Below are 20,511 nucleotides of genomic sequence, written 5' to 3'. Positions count from 1 at the left end.
GTCGGGGGAAAATGCCAGAAGAATGGCAGGAGGGGCCTTCTCTTGGACTTCGCTGGGAAGAAGGGGAGCGGGGCAATGAGGGAGGGGGCTGGAACTTTTTTTTTTATGGCATCTGTTAAGCACTTACTACGTTCCAGGCACGGCATTCAGCACTGGGGTAGACGCAAGTTAATCAGTCTGGACCCAGTCCCTGTCCCACATGGGGCTTCCAATCTTAATCCCCATTTTACAGATGAGGTAAGTGAAGCCCAGAGAAGTGAAGTGACCTGGCTAAGGCCACCCAGCAGACAAGCGGCGGGGCCGAGATGGGAATGCAGGTCCTTCCACTTCTCAGGCCAGGGCTCTATCCACTAGGGCGGGGGCACTGCTTCTGGCGAACACCGGCCCCACTGGGGCCAGGGAGACTCGGGCCATCTAGTGCCCACACAAGACGCCCCGACATCCAACGTGCCACCCTCGGGTCATGCCGTTGGCACGGTCGGTCGCCCGGGCTCTCTGTGGTTGGAGGGGATGTGAAGGGGATAAGGTCACCACGTCCTCTGATTTCCCGCTGGGACGTGTTCTGGCAAACGCCGGCCACTGGCATGTATCAGCATGGCACTCAGCGCTCCCACCTCGGGAGTTTCCACCCACCCCTGTCTCCCCAACCCAATTCTCGGGCCTGGGCTGCCTGGGGGCAATGCCATTGGGTGACCTCTAGCCGTAAACAGGCCACTTGTTTTTGATTTTAATGGCTAGAACCCGGGCTTGGGTTCGAATCCCACTTGTCTGCTAAGTGCCTTAGGGCCAGTCACTCACATCTCTGGGCCTCAGTTCTTTCACCTGGAAAATGGGGATTCAGACTGGAAGCCCTGTGTCAGTCAGCCAGTCAAATGTATTTACTGAACACTTAGTGTGTGCAGAGCACTGTACTAAGCACTTGCGAGAGTACAATACTACAATACATACACATATTTATTACTCTATTTTACTTGTACATATTTACTATTCTATTTATTTTAGTTTGTTAATATGTTTTGTTTCGATATCTGTCTCCCCCTTCTAGACTGTGAGCCCGCTGTTGGGTAGGGACCATCTCTATATGTTGCCAACTTGTACTTCCCAAGCGCTTAGTACAGTGCTCTGCACACAGTAAGTGCTCAATAAATACGACTGAATGAATGAATGAATGAATGAGTATAACAGACACATTCCCTGCCCACAACAAGATTACATTCTAGAGGGGGAAACAGACAATAATATCAATGAACAAAGTTCCAGATATTTGGACTGTGTCCAACCCGATTAGCTTGTATCCACCCCAGCCCTTAGTACAGTGCCTGGTAATATAATGAGTGCTTAACAAATACCATTAAAAAAATGAGCAAAGTAGCAAAATAGATGTGGTCCTCAGAGCAATCTGGGCCCTCAGAAAATAATAATGATGGTATTTGTTAAGCGCTTACTATGTGTCAAGCACTGTTCTAAGTGCTGAAGCACCAGTCCGTCTGCACTAATGAATTTGCTAAGAGACCAGTCTCCCCCTCCCCATCAAACTCTTCCCCCAACCTTTCCAGTTAATTTGGACAAAGAGCTGGGATTCTTGGGATTGACAGCAGGAACCAGGGCCTTTTCCACATAAGGTCACAGGATCAAATCAAGCCAGGAAGCAAAGGTCAATACCAGTCAACATCCACTTGGTAACTAATGAGGAAATCAGCTTGGGGGGGGGTCTTTCTTCCGTCTCCGGACGGTGGAGAGTCCCCCATCTCCCACCATCCCTGGACACTACCGGTGGGCGGGGTGAGGGTGGCCGTTCATGTGAGCTTGGCGTGCCTCAGTCGATGGTCCTGTGGAGAGGCTGAGGCGAGGCCCGGCCCACAATGTCCACTCACTAGCAGCGGGGCTGTGTTCACTCAGTCGGTTGGTCAGTCGCATTTATTGGGCGCTTACTGTGTGCACAGCATTGTACTAAGTGCTTGGGAGAGTGCAACACAACAATAAACAGACACATTCCCTGCCCACAACGAGCTCGCAGTTTAGAAGGGGGGACAGCCATGAACAGAAATAAATAAATGACAGATATGGACATAAGGGCTGTGGGACTAGGCCGGGGGGATGAAGCAGCTGGGAGCTGATCTACCGCCAGACGTTTCCCTGTGACTCCTGACAATCGGTCTGTCTTCCAGATGCGGCGGGAAGGGCAGGGATGGGGAGAATCTGCCATGAGAAGCAGTGTGGCCTAGTGGATGGAAGCCAGGCCTGGGGGCTGGAAGGATCTGGGTTCTCATCCCGGCTCTGCCACTTGTCTGCTGTGTGACCTTGGTCAAGTCACCTCTCTTCTCTGTGCCCCAGTTCCTTCAGTTGTAAAATGGGGATTTTGATTCTGAGCCCCATGTGGAACAGGGACTGTGTCCAACTTGATTTGCTTGTATCCACCCCACGCTTAGAACAGTGCCTGGCACATAGTAAGTGCTTAACAAGTGCCACAGTTATTATTTTTAGTAGTAGTATTATTTTCTGCCACTTTCATACCTCCTTCCTGGCAAACAGTAATGGAGCAGAATGCTGGCTGGGGTTCTGAGGGTTTTCGTGTTTTACCTCATCCACAACTTCCTGCTCCATGTCCGTGTCATCAAAGGGACGGGGGCCCATCCGCTAATTATGTTGCACTGGACTCTCCCAAGTGCTCAGTACAATGCTCTGCACATAGTAAACACTCAATAAAAATCATCAATTGATTGCCCGAAGAGTCCAAGAGGCAGGCGGCCTTAGGGGATTTCCTGCAAGCCCGACAAAGACATCTGGGAAGGAACAATTAAATGAACTCCAAGAAACCAAGTGACCCTTAAATCTGCCTTGAACAGGAGGCCTGCAGACCTGACAGCTCTGGGGCCCAACCACACCCGATTCTAATCTGAAATTCCGCTTTATGGAGGCAGGGCTATTTTTAAGTCATGAACCGATGTCGTCCATGCCGTGAGCCTCCAATCCCAGCCGCTCCCAAACAAATCGAGCGGAGGCCGCGATTGAAATCAACGCCAGCCATCACGACAAGTTCAGGCGCTGTTTCGGACCCATAATCCCCCAAGATGGCTGGGTTTGGTTTATGACAAGGGACGCCTGAAATGCACAGAAAAATGCCGAAAATGATCATTCACTGCCTCAAGGCTCGCTCTTTGGAGACTCTGCAGTGTTGATTCAAAATTCTCCACCAAAAAATGTTCCTGGGGGTGGGGTGGGATAGGGGACAAGGATGCATTCAGATGCCAATAATTCTCTCATCTGGCAGTTCCCAAATAGTTCCCGCTGGATGCTGGGGGTTGACGGGAAGATAGCTCACCCCTCTCTGCCACCAGACGAATGGAGTTCTTCAAGGTATTCTTCATTTAATGGTGTTTGTTAAGCACTTTCTATATGTCAGGCATTGTACTAAGTGCTGGGTTAGATTCAAACTAATCAGGTTGGACACAATGTCTGACATGGGGCTCACAGTCTTAATCCCCATTTTACAGATGAGGGGGCTGAGGTCCAGACAAGTGATTTGTGCCAGGCCACCCAAGTGGGACAAGTGGTAAAGCCAGGATTAGAACCCAGGTCTTCTGTCTCCCATGCCCGGACTCTGTCCATTAGGCCCAGCTGCTTCTTCAGTAATACCTCCCGTTTAGAAGGGGAAGACAGGAAAGAGAATTCCCCTAGTGGGAATAGGCCTGCAGGACTGAGGTAGAAGGGAAGGCTGGGAAAGCAGTGTGGCCAAGTGGATACTGCAGAAGGACTTGGGTTCTAATCCTGGCTCCACCACTTCTCTGCTACGTGACCCTGGTGAAGTCGTTTCACTTCTCTGGGCATCAGTTCCCTCATCCCGTTGTGGGCAAGGAATGGGTCTATTTATTGTTTTACTGTCTTCTCCCAAGCGCTTGGTACAGTGCTTTGCACACAGTAAGTGCTCAATAAATACGACTGACTGACTGACTGATCTGTAGTATGGTGATTAAGGCTGTGAGCCTCACACGGGACAGGGACTGTGTCCAACCTGATTAGGTCGTACCTACCTCCGCGCTTATTAAGTGCTTAATACCTTTAAAAAAAAAAAGGCTGGAAGGAAAAGTAAGGGCCCGCAGGGCTGCTGTTGGCCCAGGACACAAGCCCGCTGCTTGGGGAGGGGGCGAAGAGGAAGAGGGCAGAGCGCAAGAAGCCCCTTCGTCATCCAAGTGAGAATTCATGACCCCCTCAGACGGGTAATCCCCCTGCCTTTGGTGTCGTGGCTGACAGGAAAGTGGCTCCCATCCAAAGATCCCATTCCCTCAGCTCTGCCGCGCTCCGCCTGTCCCCCGGGGAAAATACCAGGCAAGCCCACTCATGTCCACGACACATTCCGTTTGAAATCAGACAGACTCTGCCCCCTGCTCCCGCTCTCTCTATTCCTGCTCTTCTTTCCCCAGCTATTCCCATCCTTTGTTTCCTCCCCTCGGGGGGGTGGGTCTGTCTACATATCTGTAATTTATTTATTTCTATTAATGTCTGTCTCCCCCTCTAGACTGTAAGTTCGCTGTGGGCAGGGAACTTGTCTGCTTGCTTATTATAACATACTCTCCCAAGCGCTTAGTACAGTGCTTAGAACAGTGCCTGGCACATAGTATGCACCCAACAAATACCATTAAAAGAAAAAAATCCCCAGCTTCACCACTTGTCTGTTGTGTGATCTTGGGCAAGTCAGTTCACTGCTCTGTGCCTCACTTACCTCATCTGTAAACTGGGGATTAAGCCTGGCATATAGTACACGCTTAACAAATACCACTTAAAAACAAAAACTACTTCCGTGGTTATTTGGTGGAAACAGAGAAACAAAACAGGTTTGGGCTCCTCATCCATTTGTCCGAGCACGAGTTCATCGTCTTAATCGCCATTTTACAGATGAGGAAACTGAGGCCCAAAGGAGGGAAGTGACTCACCCAGGGTCACCCAGCAGACAAGTGGCGGAGCTGGGATGAGAACCTAGGTCCTCCGACTCCCGGGTCAGTGCTCGCTCCACTGGGCCTCGCTGCTTCCAATAATTGTCATGATTATTATTATAAATAATAATGAAAACAGTCCGATTGTTAAACTTCCAAATCCCCAGCTGCAGAGCAGATGGAAGGCCTTAGAACCTCCTCGCTGGCAATAGTGAATGAATGAATACTTCGACAAAAACGCACCCCTGGGAAGGCCACGGAAACCCACGCCATTAGATCTCGCTTCCTCGCCCCGGGCCACGACACCTTGGCTGACTTGGGGGGCTGGGAGGGGGATTTGCTTTTCTTTTTTTTTTAAAAAAAAAAAAGTCTCGATGATAGGGATGGAGGGCAGGGGAGGGGAGGACATTTGAAAACCACAGACTTGTCACTGACACAAAAGAGGCCAAGGCTTCGGGCGTTCAAACGCACGCTATCTCCAAGATCGGCAGTTTTCTGAAAGTCATCAGTTAAAACTGAGGAGTTGAACTCGATGGGGACAACTTACCCCCTCGCTCCCCCCCCCCACCCTCTTCTATCCAATTATAGAAAGAGACAAGTTATGTGAAGCGATAAAGTTCAAACCCAGTGCATTCCCTCCCTGCTCATCTGGCAAAAATGTCGTGTGAACGTCACAGTTCAGCCCCCCGGCCCTTCCAAGGATGCGGCTGGAAATATTCTTCGTGGAAAGGACACGCTGAAGTAGGACTTTGCTCAGAATTGAGGGAACAGGCCAAACAAAGGAAAGACACATTGTTCCGGAGCTTGAAGGGGGGGGTCTAAGTCAAGATGTTCACCCCAACCTCCCAAGGCTCTTATGTTCCTAACCATCTGAAAATGATTTGAACATCTGCCTCGCACCCTATGTCAGCTCAATGTGGACAGCGTGATTGTCTACCTACCCTATTGGACTGTCCTCGTCCAAGCGCTTAGTACAGTGCCATTAGAGTACATTAGAGTGAAGGACAGGCAGTCGATCGATCGCATTTATCGAGCGCTCGCTAAGTATACCGTACTACGCACTTGGGAGAGTACAATATAACGGAGTTGGTACGCAGGCTCACTGCTCGCAGCGAGCTCACAGTCCGGAGGGAGAGAAAGAACCTAATATAAATAAATGACAGATATGACGTAAGGGCTGGGGGGCTTAGAGGTATAAAGGGAGCAGATCGGGGTGATGCCGAAGGGAGTGGGAGAGATGGAAATGAGGGTTTAGTTGGGGAAGGGGAGGAGCTGTGCTTTTAATAAGGCTTTGAAGTAGCGGGAGAATGACAGTCTGTTGGATATGAAGAGGGCGGGCATTCCAGGCTTTCCAAAACTGGCTTTCACACTCCATGAATGGGATTGTCCCTAGTCCATTTGGGATGTTCAGTTATCTGGGCCGCCACTGTGCCACGGTAACCAGATATCTGAGAAATGACCGCTACTTCAGAGAGGATATTGCCTCATAACTGACAGGTGTCAGTGTGCTTGACAAACGTCACCTTGAACCATCCTCCCCGTTTTATAGTTTCAGGGAAACAAGGCCTAGAGAAGCGGCATGGCCCAGTGGATAGGGCCCAGGCCTGGGGATCAGAAGGACCTGAGTTCTAATCCTGGCTCTACCACCTGTTTGCTGTGTGACCTTGGACCAGTCGCTTCACTACTTTGTAAAATGTAGATTAAGACTGTGAACCCCATGTAGAACATGTACCGTGTCCAACCTGATTAGCTTCGACAACCCCAGTGCTTAGTACAATGTCTGGCACGTAGTAAGCATTTAACAAATACCATAGAGAAACAGCGTGGCTCAGTGGAAAGAGCATGGGCTTTGGAGTCAGTGGTCATGGGTTCAAATCCCGGCTGCGCCAATTGTCAGCTGTGTGGCTTTGGGCAAGTCACTTCATTCATTCATTCAATCGTATTTATTGAGCGCTTACTGTGTGCAGAGCACTGTACTAAGCGCTTGGGAAGTACAAGTTGGCAACATATAGAGACGGTCCCTACCCAACAGTGGGCTCACAGTCTAGAAATAGCGCTTACGTGTGCATAGCACTGTACTAAGTGCTTGGGAAGTACAAGTTGGCAACATATAGAGACGGCCCCTACCCAACAGCGGGCTCACAGTCTAGAAGATGTGTCAACTTCTCTAGGCCTCAGTTACCTCATCTATAAAATGGGGATTGACTGTGAGCCCCCCCGTGGGACAATCTGATCACCTTGTAACCTCCCCAGTGCTTAGAACAGTGCTTTGCCCATAGTAAGTGCTTAATAAATGCCATCATTATTATTATTATTTTAAAAAAAGGTTTCCACTGAAAGCCAGTGAAAAAGCTACGAGCGAGGAAACTGACTTCTGACCCTTCAGCCAAACCCTTCCTTATAAAAGACTTAGTGATGAGCCAGAAGGGAAGGCAGGGAGTCTGGACCAGAAAAACTAATAGCCCCAAGCCAAGGGACTGTGCTGACTGGGCATAAAGTGATTGGCAGGTGTGGAGGGGCATTTAAATCAGGCTTGGAAGGGAGTGTTACTGGCATCTGCATAAGCAAATTAAAATCCAAGTTACCTTATCATTTAGAATCAATCAAGCAGGAAGCTGAACAGTTTTAACATGATGCTGGATGAGGCTCAGCTTCAAACACTCAATTAGGTTTTCTAGGTCAGTGATTTATTACAAAGATAAGAAATTTGGTGTAATGCAAAACCACTTTAAACCAATGTTGGGGGGAGGGAAGGGGAGAGACAGCCCTGGGCAGGAGGGCCACTGCCTTAATCCTTTTGTAGGACTTTCTGGGCCATCTGCTATTGTGGCCTCTCATTCTCTGGAAAGGGGATTACATCAGACTTTACAAATCTGTATGTGTGTATGTTTGGGAGGGGAGGTGGGGCAGGGCCTAGATCAGAAGCGAGAGATAAAAGCAAGAATAAACAATTCCAGAATGTCAAGTCTGGCACTGTCTCCAGCCCTAATCTGGGTGACAGTCCCACCTTACTGAGACTACTGTGCCCCGTGGCCCACCAAACCTGGAAGGGGCCACCCAGCCAGAGCTCCGCTTCTGGATACGGAGGATGGAAACTTATTTTAATGTCTGTCTCCCTTATAGACTGTCAGCTCCTTGATGATCATCATAATAATGATGATAATAATAATAATTATGGTATTTGTTAAGCGCTAGTAACAAACCAGTGTCACTCCTGCCATCTTCGGGGCAGGCACTGGCAATTAATGACAATAATAATACTGATTATTGAGAAGCAGCGTGGCTCAGTGGAAAGAGCCCGGGCTTTGGAGTCGGAGGTCATGGGTTCAAATCCCGGCTCCGCCAATTGTCAGCTGTGTGACTTTGGGCAAGCCACTTAACTTCTCTGTGCCTCAGTTACCTCATCTGTCAAATGGGGATTAAGACCGTGAGCCCCACCTGATCACCTTGTAATCTCCCCAATGCTTAGAACAGTGCTTTACACATAGTAAGCACTTAATAAATGCCATTATTATTATTATTATTTTGGTGATGATAATAGTAATTGTGGTATTTGCTAAGTGCTTATATAGTGCTTACTATGTGCCAGGAACTGAACTAAGCTCTGGGGTAGATACAAGCTAATCAGGTTGAGCACAGTCTCTGCCCCACAAAGGGCTTCTAGTCTTAATCCACATTTTCCAGATCAGACAACTGAGGCACAGGGAAATTAAGTGACTTGCCCAAGGTCATACAGCAGACAAGAGGACAAATCAGCATAAGAATCCAGGTCCCTCTGTCTCCCAGGCACATGCCCTATCCACTATGCCAGGCTGCTTCTCCAAACCTTTCCGTGACCCCGACGAGATGTGAACCCGCAACCTTCTGAACTGGAGTCGGACGCTACCGCTACCGTTATGCATCTATGTGCCAAGCATTTATTGAGCGCTTATTAGGTCCAGAGCACTTGGAAGAGTACAATGTGACAGAGCCAGTAGACGCCTCCCCTGCTTACAATGAGCAGGCCAAGGGGGTGGTGATAAGAGAAGAATGATTGTCATTGACACTGGATAATCTCACTCCAGGTTAAAAATGCTCCCTTTCTCAGTCTCCCCCATCGCCCCCTGACCACTCCCATCTCTCGCTGCCAGTCAATCTCTCTTCCTTTTATCTCTACACGGTACACGGCATAAGCCTTTCTGCTAGATTGGTTTTCAATGGAAGAGAAGACAAGGCTCCGGAAGAGTCTGAATAAAGTGTTGAAATGAGGTTTTTGCGGCAAAAGGCTATATGTATCAATTCTCTCCCTGCCTCCCAACCCCAAGAATCCTTAGAGTTAAAAAAAAAAAAAAGCCTAGGGGACGCATAGGTAAGATCTCCAGGAGGGAGGGGAAATGATGCTGATCTGGAAAGTGCTGATCGACAATCAGCCTGTCGATCGATTGGTCAATCAATAACTTAGACGTCCGAATAAAGCGTTGAAATGAGGTTTTTTTGCGGCAAAAGGCTATATGTATCAATTCTCTCCCCGTCCCCGCCGCCCCCAAGAATCCTTAGAGTTAAAAAAAAAAAAAAGCCTAGGGGACGCATAGGTAAGATCTCCAGAAATGATGCTGATCTGGAAAGTGCTGATAGACAATCAGCCTGTCCATCGGTCAACCAATAACTTAGACTGTAAGCCCCATGAGGGACAGGTACCATGTCTGACCGAGTTACCTTGTAACTGTCTCAGCGCTTAGAACAGAGTTTGATGCCTAGTAAGTGCTTCACAAATACCATAAAAAGAATAAAATAGAAACAAAAAACGGTCAAACATTAGGTCCCACAGTCTTCCTGATGATTTGACGGCCACCCGACCTCATTCATTATGGCTGCTGCTAGAGGTTCTGAGCGTGATATCTCCACGTATACATATTTTTAAATTATTCATTACAAATTATTTATTCAGATTAATGTCTGTCTCCCCTGCTAGAGTGTAAGCTCATTATGGGCAGGGAACATGTTGCTTATTCTCTTGTATTGTACTCTCCCAAGCACTTAGAATAGTGCTCTCTACATAGTGAGCGCTTAAAAAATACCATTGATTGATTGATTGATCTGGGATCCTTTTGCTTTGCCCAAATCCTCAACACCAGGGCAATAATAGTAATGATTACAATACCTGTGGTATTTGTTAAGCGCTATGTGTCAAGCACTGTACTGAGCACTGGGGAAGATTCAAAATCATCAGGTCTCACTTTGAGCCTCCAGGGCTAAGTGGGAGGGAGAACAGATATTAAACCCCCATTTTGCAGATGAGGGAACTGAGGCCCAGAGAAGTGAAGTGACTTGCCCAAGATCACACAGCAGACGAGTGGCATTAGAATCCAGGTCCTTTGATTCCCAGGCCAGGGCTCTTTCTGAATTGGCCAAATGAGTATCTCCTTCTAAACTCCAGAGGAGATTCAAGATACAACAGCATCAGAAACAGCACAGCAGACGAGTGGTGGAGTTGGGATTAGAACCCAGGTCCTTTTGACTCTCAGGCCTGGGCTCTAGCCGCTAAGGCACAGCGCTTCTCAAGCAGGGCCTCTGGTCACAGCAGCCTGACCTAGGACCTCTTTCCCAGATGCAAATATTCCAATAACCCAAATGGTTACTTTATATCTGAAGGATTTGGGCCAATTAAAGAAGACTCTCGAGGTGAATCTGAACAGATCGACTCTCCGATTTGACCAGGTGACAGTAAGCTATAAATGCGGCCTTTCTAGAAACTCTTGATGACACATTTACAACCAGAGGAAATCGTTACATATTTAATTGGAAATTATAAGTCGTTTCCACTGAGTCAGGGAGAGGGGGAGTTGCACCACTATGCATTTTTTCCTTCGTTTTCTTTGCCCCGCTGACTCATGATACAGAGGCATTTTACAGAAACCCCCATGATTAAAAACCTTTTGCTCTGGGAGCTGGGAAGTATTTGTAATGGCCTCTGCCTCTGTCTTCATTTCAGCCTAAGAAATCTGTAACGAAACATGGCTCTGGGCCTCTCTAGAAGCAAGAAGAGGAGAATAGTTTTGGTAGCTGTGAAATGTTTACTAGGTGCTAAGTCCATTTATTGTTGTGGCGTCCTCTCCAAAGTGCTCAGTACAGTGCTCTGCATGCAATAAGCGTTCAACAAATGCCACTGACTGACATGCAATGATGATCACCTCAGCACAAAATTGATCAGTTGAGACACAGTCCTAGTCTTACATGGAACTCACGGTCGAAAGGGGAGAGACAGAGAGAGAGAGAGAGAGAGAGAGAGATCTGTAACCCCCATTTTCCAGATGAAGGAACTGAGGCCCAGAGAAGTGAAGTCAGATCTGGTTGGAGATCGATCGATTTGGAGGTCGGCTCTATTCTCTCTGAAATGAACCACCAGCCTAAATCTGTGTAGAACTCACGTTTGATTCCCCCCGCCTCAAAAAAAGACACACCTCACCGTCCCCCTTCTAGACTATAAGCCCAGTGTGGGCAGGGATTGCCTCTATTGCTGAATTGTGCCTTCTAAGTGCTTAGTACAGTGCTCTGCTCACAGGAAGTGCTCAATAAATACAACTGAATAAATGAATGAATGAAAGTGACCATTTTCCCTCCCCACTTAAGACAGTGAGCCCTACTCACTGGGACAGTGTTTGAGCTGCTTATATTATATGTTGTCTGTCTCCCCCTTCTTGACTGTGAGCCCGTTGGGTAGGGACCATCTCTGTATGTTGCCGACTTGTACTTCCCAAGCGCTTAGTACAGTGCTCTGCACACAGTAAGCGCTCAATAAATACAACTGAATGAATGAATGAATCTACTCCAGGACTTAGTACAGTGCTTGCCATGCCGTATGTACAATTCTCCTCCTCCTTCTTCTTATTATTATTAATGCATAAAAAAGCCACAGTTCGGAAAAGGAGAAAATTGGTTTGATACGTCCTGCCACTGACATTTGACACCTCTGATAATAACACCTGCAGAGCAGCCTGTCACAAATCAAAGGTCAGAGCCCAAGGTACTTGAAAAGGGAAAGTGGATTTCCCTGGAGAGGAAAGAGCTTCAAAATATGCGAACAGATACGGGAACGGAAGCAAATTTCTCACCAGAGGACTGGACGGTGCTGATAACACAGGCTGGTTACAGCTTCTGAATGCGCAACAGTCTCGAAAAGAGGATGCACCCAGGGACAAAGAATGTGCAGAAAGACTGACGAGGTGTCCCCCGCCCCACACATAAACACAGGCCGGTGTCATATACGGAGACGGCTTCTGACGCCTCCGAACCTACGGAAATATGTGCCCCTAGGCACTTTCCTCCAAAGAATACCAAGGATTCACTTTCTCGGTGGGAGATACGAGGAGAAAAATAAACCCAATGTACAAAAACTAGGATGGGTTGTTATCTACTAAGACATCAAATCAAAGCTATCTCACGCACGTACCGGCAGACCAAAAGTCAACAGCAAAGTGTCTCTGAGGGTTGAAAAGATTGTATCGGCGGTGAGGTGGCAGAAAATCAAGGAGTTTGTGAGAAATGCCCAAGGCAGCAGAAGGCAAAAACCAGAAACCGGGACGGCAGTGCCTGTCAGAGTTATCACATGGCGAGAGTGGAAAGGAATGAAGATGTTGGGTTCTGTCCTCTGATTCCTACTTCTCTTCATGGGTTCTTTCTCGGGGGGTTGGGGGAAGCCCCTTTCTCACCTCACCCCGTGAACTGAACCGATGTTGGGAGCTATTGCATCTCTGGGCCTCAGATACCTCAGATGTAAAATGAGGGTTAATAGGGAGATCCCAAGTGGGACATAATAATAATAACTGTGGTATTAGTTTAGCGCTTACTTAGTGCCGGGCACTGTACTAAGCACTGGAGTGGATACAAGAAAATCGGGTTGGACACAGTACCTGTTCCACATGGGGCTCCCAGCCTTAATCCCCATTTTACACATGAGGTAATGGGGGCTTAGAAGTGAAATGACTTGCCCAAGGTCACGCAACAGACAAATGGTGGAGCCGGGATTAGAACCCACCACCCACAGCAAGCGTATTGGCAGAGGCGGATTTCGAACCCAGGTCCTCCGACTCCCGACCCCGGGTTCTTTCCGCTAGGCTGCACCGCTTCTTCCTCACGGAATCGCGGGTGAATTCGCGGCCCCTTCCCCCCTGGCGAGAGGGAAGGCCGACTTTCACGGGGACGGTGTCCGTAAATACCTCCGACTCGCGAAACCCTCAAGCGGAGGAGGCAAGACATTTGAAGAGGTTCCCACTGCCCGCCCGCCCCGCCGGTTTACTTTAAATTAAAAACCTGACTAAGCACACCCGGTTATCATTAACAATCTCCCCATTACATCAACAGTTTCAACCGCTAACCTCAAGAATGTAAACAGAAGAGGCTGGGATGGCTCTGGGCTATTATTCTACGCAGGGAGGAGAGGGGGACAAGAGGGTGGGAATGGGTGTCCGAGGTGGGGCGGGCACACCTGCCGCTTACCTTCTTCTGCAGGACGTTCACCTTGCGCTCCTTCACGTCCAGCATGTCCTTGAGGTCGTGGATCTCCCCGGCCTGAGTCCCCTTCTCCTCGGCCATCTCCTGGATCTGCTTTGTCTTCTTGTTCAGCATCGTCTCCTTCTCCTCCAGGCGCAGGCGGAGGGCATCCACCTGGGAACACGCAAGGCGGATCGGGTCGGTGTACGGCCGGAAGAGGGGCACGCTTCCGGGCGGGAATACCGGATGATGGGATGATGATAGTAATGATAATAATAGCAATCAGAATGATCATCGTATCCATAAGCACAATAATTCTAATAAACATAACAACGCTTATTATTCATAATAATAACGATGATGGTGTTTGTAAAGCAGAGAAGTGAAGTGACTTGTCGAAGGTCACCCAGCTGACAAGTGGCGGAGCTGGGACGATAACCCAGGTCCTTCTGCTTCCAGGCCCGGGGTCTATCTATTATTATTGTTATTATTATTATCCTCTAGACCATTATAATATTAATAATAATGGTATTTTTTAAGCGTTTACTATGTGCCAAGCACTGTTCTAAGCACTGGGTGGTATACAAGGTAATCAGGTTGTCCCACATGGGGCTCAAAGTCTTAATCCCCATTTTAAAGATGAGGTAACTGAGGCCCAGAGAAGTTTTTTGTTGTTGTTGGTATTTGTTAAGTGCTTACTATGTGCAAAGCACTGTTCTAAGCGCTGGGGTAGATACAAGGTAATCAGGTTGTCCCACGAGGGGCTCACAGTCTTCATCCTCATTTTACAGATGAGGGAACTGAGGCCCAGAGAAGTGAAGTGACTTGCCCAAAGTCACACAGCTGACAAGTGACGGAGCCGGGATTTGAACCCACGACCTCTGACTCCAAAGCCCGGGCTCTTTCCACTGAGCCACGCTGCTTAAGTGACTTGAGCAGCAAGTTAAGTGACTTGCCCAAAGTCACACAACTGAGTACAGCATAGGGCTGAATACAGTGCCTGGCATACAGTAAGCGCTTAACAAATACCACAATTATTATTATTTTTATTCCCCACTGCTTCTCTCTCCCCTTAGTCCAGGCAGAGCCCACTGATGCCCAATTAAAAGAGAGGCCAGGAATCACAAGTGTCCGAATCCCAATTCAGCAAGAAGAATCGGGTCAGGCCTATCAAAGCAACCACCAGGGAATATGAAACTGGACACCAGCCCTTTCGCGATGCCCAAAGAAACCCACTGACCCTTATCCGCTTGGTGTTCCCATTGTACCTGGGCCGGGGCCTGCCCAAGCGCTTAGTACAGCGCTCTGCACACAGTAACGCTCAATAAATACGACAGACTTGGCTCAGCTGCTAATCCTATTTGACAGTAGCGGATTTGTTTCCTATTAGCTGAATTCATTCCAGGGCACATCGGTAAGGGCGAGTAAACATGGGTTTATTGAATCTGCCCTCCTCTGGGCTCGGCTGCGGCAAGGGAGAATCTTCAAGTTGAGGAGGGGACGGGAGGGGTTTGGTGCCAATATCCACATAGTCAGCCGCCCGTTTTAACCTGTCGAAACACGGATGCCTAGTTTCATCTGCCTCTTTCCGGCAATGCCTGAGAGAGTGAAAACCAAGTGCACATGGAAATCGGTAATATCGTGCCCATAATCATCTGCCCAAAGCATCAGATTTTTTTTTTCCTTTAATGGTATTTGTTAAGCACTTACCGGGTGACAGGCACCATACTAAGCGCCAGGATAGATACAACATAATCAGGTGGACAAAGTCCATGTCCCACATTGGGCTCACAGTCTTCATCCCCATTTTATCGATGTGCTAACTGAGGCCTAGAAAAGTGAAGTCACCCAGCAGACAAGTGGCGGGGCTGGGATTAGAACCCAGGTCCTTCTGACTCCTGGGCTCTTTCCACTGGGCCACCTGTTCTCCCTCCTACTTATGTGCTTCGTGTGGGGCAGGGATCGGGTCTGACTTGATTATTTCATCTCTACCCCAGTGCTTACTACAGGGCTTGGAGTATAAGCAGTCCTTAACACGCTGATTATTATTATTACTGGAAATTCCGCCTCCCTCTTAGCTTGCCTCCTCCTCCTCCTCAGCCAGGTACAGTAAGCACTCAACAATCTGGTCATTATTATTAATTATTATTACTGGAAAATCAGTCACCCTCCTCCTCCTCCTTCTAGGCCACATACAGTAAGCACTTACCATGATTATTAAGCCCCCTTTTTCCTCTGCTCCTCCTCCTTTCCCCATCGCCCCGACTCCCTCCCTCTGCTCTACCCCGTTCCCTGCCCCACAGCACTTGTGTATATATGTACATATTTATTATTCTATTTATTTTATTAACCATGTGTATATATCTATAATTCTATTTATTTATATTGACGCTATTGATGCCTGTTTACTTGTTTTGATGTCTGTCTTCCCCCTTCTAGACTGCGAGCCCATTATGAGCACGGATTGTCTCTATTGCGGAATTGTACTTTCTAAGCACTTAGTACAGTGCTCTGCACACCGTAAGTGCTCAATAAATACAATTGAATGAATGAATTATTATTATTAGAGATTTAGTCTCTCAGCCTCCCTCCTCCTTCTAGGCCAGGTGTAGTGACCACTAAACACCCTATTTATTATTAATATTAGAAATTCAGTCTCCTTCTTAGCCTCCCTCCTCCTTCTCCTCCTCCTAGGCCAGGTATAGTGCCCACTGAATACCCTATTTATAATTATATTATTAGAAAATCAGTCTCCTTCTTAGCCTCCCTCCTCCTCCACCTGGCCAGGTATAGTAAGCACTGAACTTAGAGAAGCAGCATGGCTCAGTGGAAAGAGCCCGGGCTTTGGAGTCAGAGGTCATGGGTTCAAATCCCAGCTCCTCCAATTGTCAGCTGTGTGACCTTGGGCAAGTCACTTAACTTCTCTGGGCCTCAGTTACTTCAACTGTAAAATGGGGGTTAATACTGTGAGCCCCCTATGGGACAGCCTGATCACCTTGTAACCTCCCCAGCACTTAGAACAGTGCCTTGCACATGGTAAGCGCTTAATAAATGCCATTATTATTATTATTATCCTGATTATTATTATTATTATCATCAGAAATTCAGTCTCTCTCTTTGCCTCCCTCCTCCTCCTCCTCGGGCAGGTCTAGCGGACCATGCACATGGTAAGCGCTTAATAAATGCCATTATTATTATTATTATCCTGATTATTATTATTATTATCTTCAGAAATTCAGTCTCTCTCTTTGCCTCCCTCCTCCTCCTCCTCGGGCAGGTCTAACGGACCATGCTGACACTTCTGCTTCCCCATTATCTGGAGGGCTCCGATCTCTGAACCCCGAGAAGCCTCTGGCTGGTCAACAGGACCCGGCCAGCGCTGGGGCTGATCGGCCCCGAGTGGCCACCTCAAGCCTCAGAGGCTCCCGTAAAACCGGGGGGTGGGGTGGGGGAAACAGAAACCTTGTTTATAAACTGAAAAGGTTTGGTGTTTGTTCAGGTGGCTGGAAACCAGACCACCGGTGCCCAAGAAAAACCAGCCACGTTTCACGCCGCGATGTCAAGCCCCGAAATAGCCCCCGGGCCCTCGCCCTCGGGCCGTTTAGCCTTGATCGCCGCCCACGCTAGTCCGCTACTTGGACCGCGCAGATCTACTCTCCCCCTCCCTCCTGGTCTCTGTGGGTGTCCAGCGGCGACTGTACGAGCCGGCTCCACAAACACAGGCACCTGGAGAGCCCAAACTGGATGAATCCCGCTGATCCTCCCCATCGGCCCTCGGGTTTGGGATAAATGAAATTGCCGGTGTGATTCTGTGGGAGGAGAGTACTTGTAGAAGACGCGCTCCGGAAACTCCCTCACAGGCGGCCAGGGAATGCTGCCGTCATCGTCACCCCGACACTGTTCGCCACCGGACCCCCCTTGTTTATTCACCTTCACGGCACTGGGAACCGGCTCCCACGCCACGCAGAAGGCCCACAGTCGAGGCCTGGGGCAACCAGGGTGAGGCTGATTTCAACAAGGCCGCGGCCAGGTGATCTCTGCCGGTGGAAAAACGGCCACCCCCGGGGTACTGGCCTTTGACCTCTCCGCCCAGGGGGCTGTTGTCTTAAGCTGAGGTAACATGCCCATCTTCACCCCGAACGGGCATGACCTGGCTCACTGGGCTTTCCGGTGCCCCTGGGATGGTAGGTTTGTTGTTTCTTTGGTCGTCCACTGTATCATCCTTCCCCCACTGTTGGCTGCTCCGGGCGGATCCCTATTCGGCCAATTTTGTCGGTCCTAAAACGGGCTCCCTTCATTTTCTCCCAAAACAAACACACGCGCGCAATGGCATTCCTGAAAGATGCAACTGCTGAACACCTCACGGCAGATAATGTAACAAGAACGGAGGAGAGGAGACTCCTGCTGGTCATTTTTTGGGTTTTGCATTTCCATCCCTTATCTGAAGGGCCTAGTATTCACTCCTTCAATCAATCGCATTTCTTGAGCGCTTGCCGAGTGCGGAGCACTGTCCTAAGCGCTCGGGATAGTACAACAGAACAATTAAATTCTCTGCCCAGAGAGCTCACAGTCTAGAGGGGGAGACAAACATTAGTAGCCATGAATAAATGAATAGCAGCAGTAGTAGTAATTACGGTATTGGCTAAGCGGAAGGGGAAGCAGCGTGGCTCTCTGGAAAGAGCCCGGGCTTTGGAGTCAGAGGTCAGGGGTTCAAATCCTGGCTCTGCCAACAGTCAGCTGTGTGACTTTGGGCAAATCACTTAACTTCTCTGTGCCTCAGTTACCTCATCTGGAAAATGGGGATTAAGACTGTGAGCCCCCCCGTGGGACAACCTGATCACCTTGTAACCTACCCAGAGCTTAGAACAGTGCTTTGCACATAGTAAGCGCTTAATAAATGCCATTATTATTATAAGCACTTACGATGCGCCAAGCACTGAACTAAGCGCTCGAGTGGATACACAACCTGGGATTCACAGTCCAGGGAGGAGGACTTAATCCCCATTTGACTGATGAGGTAACTGAGGCTCAGAGAAGTGAAGAGACATGCAGCAAGCAAGTCTTCTAGACTGTGAGCCCGTTGTCGGGTAGGGACCGTCTCTATATGTTGCCAACTTGTACTTCCAAAGTGCTTAGTACAGTGCTCTGCACACAGTAAGTGCTCAATATGATTGAATGAATGAATGAAAGTGGCTGAGGCGGGATTAGAATCCAGACCCTCTGACTCCCAGGTGCTTCCCACTAGGCCACGTTGCTTCTAGAAGGAGCAGTGTGAAGCATCTTGCTAAACGCAGAGGGAGATACAGCGTAACAGATTGGCAAAATCCCTGTCTCCAACTAAACTGGGGTGGATAGATAAAGGACAACAGTCAAACGAGCAACAGAGTCAGCAGGCCAAGGCAAAGACATCAGTGCTTAGAACAGTGCTTTGCACATAGAAAGTGCTTAACAAATACCATCACTATTATTATTATAAGAGAAGTAAAACAATGGATGTTTGAGGTGGTGGTCCTTGTGGGGAGCAATAATAATAATAATGAAAATTGCGGTATTTGTTAAGCGCTTACTATGTGCCAAGCACTGGGATAGATACAAGTCAGCTAGGTTAGAAACAGTCCCTGTCCCACATGGGGCTCACAGTCTAGTCTACAGATCAAGCCTACCAACTCTACTGTATTCTACTTTTCCAAGCACTTAGAACAGTGCTCTGCACAGTGAGTGCTCAAAAAATAGCAATGATTGACTGTTCTGGATCTCTGCAGTTGAGGAAGGTAGTGGGAAAATGGCACGGGATCCCGATGGCACGGGATGAGACTTCCATCTCATCAACATATTCCAATTACAGAGGAGGCATGGCCTAAAAAAGCCCGGGCCTGGAGTCAGGGGACCTGGGTTCTAATCCCGCCTCTGCCATCTGCCTGCTGGGAGACCTTGGGCAAGTCACTTCACTTCTCTGAGCCTTGGTTTCCTCATCTGTGAAATGGAGATTAAAGCCTACTCCCTTCTACTTGGCCTGGGAGCCCCAGGTGGACAGGGGGGCTAATTATCTTGTATCTAGCCCAGGGTTTAGTATAGTGCTCGGCACATAATAAGCGCTTAACAAATACCACAACTATTATTATTCTTGGCACATTATAAGCACTTAAATACCACAATTATTATTATTATTGTTACTCCCCACAGGGACCGCCACCTCCAACATCCTCCTGATTACGTTGTATCTACCCCAGCCAGCGCAGAGTAGATTGCTTCGCACACAGTAAATGCTTAACCAAACCCACTATTATTATTAATATCATTACTGTCATGATTACAAGCTCCTGGAGAGCAGGGGATATGTCTTTTACTTTTCCCAATATCTAGAACAGTGTGTTACACTGACAGGGAGTCAGGTAACTCCCCTAACTCCTCCAACTGTAAGCTTCCATTTCGGAGTCTTAAGCACAATTTTCTTGCTTCTTTCGCTTGTTACCTCCGGGTGGATAGGGCTGGATCATGAGTTACAAAATTTAGAAATATATATAGCCTGTTCTGTGTGTGTGTTTGTGTATGTGTGTGCATCCCCAAAACGGACTATTTTGACACACTCCACTAAGCTCTCTTTGAAGAAGCACCAATACCTGGCAACAAAACCCTGAGTTGGGGTGAGAAAGATCCACTCCAATGTCAACAGGGATTTATTTTTTGCTTTGTTGACTGAGCAGAGTAACCATTTGCAGACACACTTTATAAAGGCTTCTTAGAGAAGCTGCGTGGCCTGGTGGATAGAGCCCGGGTCTGGGACCAGAAGGACCTGGATTCTAATCCCGGCTCCGCCGGTTGTCTGCTGGGTGACCTCAGGCAAGTCACTTTATGTCCCTGGGCCTCGGTTTCCTCATCTGGAAAATGGGGATTAAGAGTGTGAGCCCCATGTGGGACAGGGATTGTGTCGACCTGATTACCTTGTATCCATCCCAGTGCTTAGAGCAGAGTAAATGCTTAGTAAAAAAAACAAAAAACAAAAAAAAAACCCTCTTCAAGGCCTGAAACTATCCCTCGATATAACCAGGTGCTAAAGAGGGTACAGGGCATTTTCAGGTCCCTGCCCCAGCGTGGGTGGGCAGGGACTGTG

General features: G+C 48.4%; 1 protein-coding gene across 7 annotated transcripts in view; it reads right to left on the bottom strand.

The window, feature by feature from the left end:
- The window catches only part of ERC1 (ELKS/RAB6-interacting/CAST family member 1), a 276,795-nt gene that overhangs the window by 197,636 nt on the left and 58,648 nt on the right, over positions 1-20,511 (bottom strand). For all 7 annotated transcript variants that reach the window (XM_038767705.1, XM_038767706.1, XM_038767707.1 and 4 more), the window contains one exon: positions 13,407-13,574. In XM_038767705.1, the coding sequence (XP_038623633.1) occupies positions 13,407-13,574 (168 nt within the window). The remainder of the gene's footprint in view (positions 1-13,406; positions 13,575-20,511) is intronic.

The sequence above is a fragment of the Tachyglossus aculeatus genome, chromosome 27 (assembly GCF_015852505.1).
Source record: "Tachyglossus aculeatus isolate mTacAcu1 chromosome 27, mTacAcu1.pri, whole genome shotgun sequence".
In the NCBI taxonomy this organism is placed as follows: domain Eukaryota; kingdom Metazoa; phylum Chordata; class Mammalia; order Monotremata; family Tachyglossidae; genus Tachyglossus; species Tachyglossus aculeatus.
Note: the sequence above shows the minus strand (reverse complement) of the source record. Positions and strands in the feature narration are given on the sequence as shown.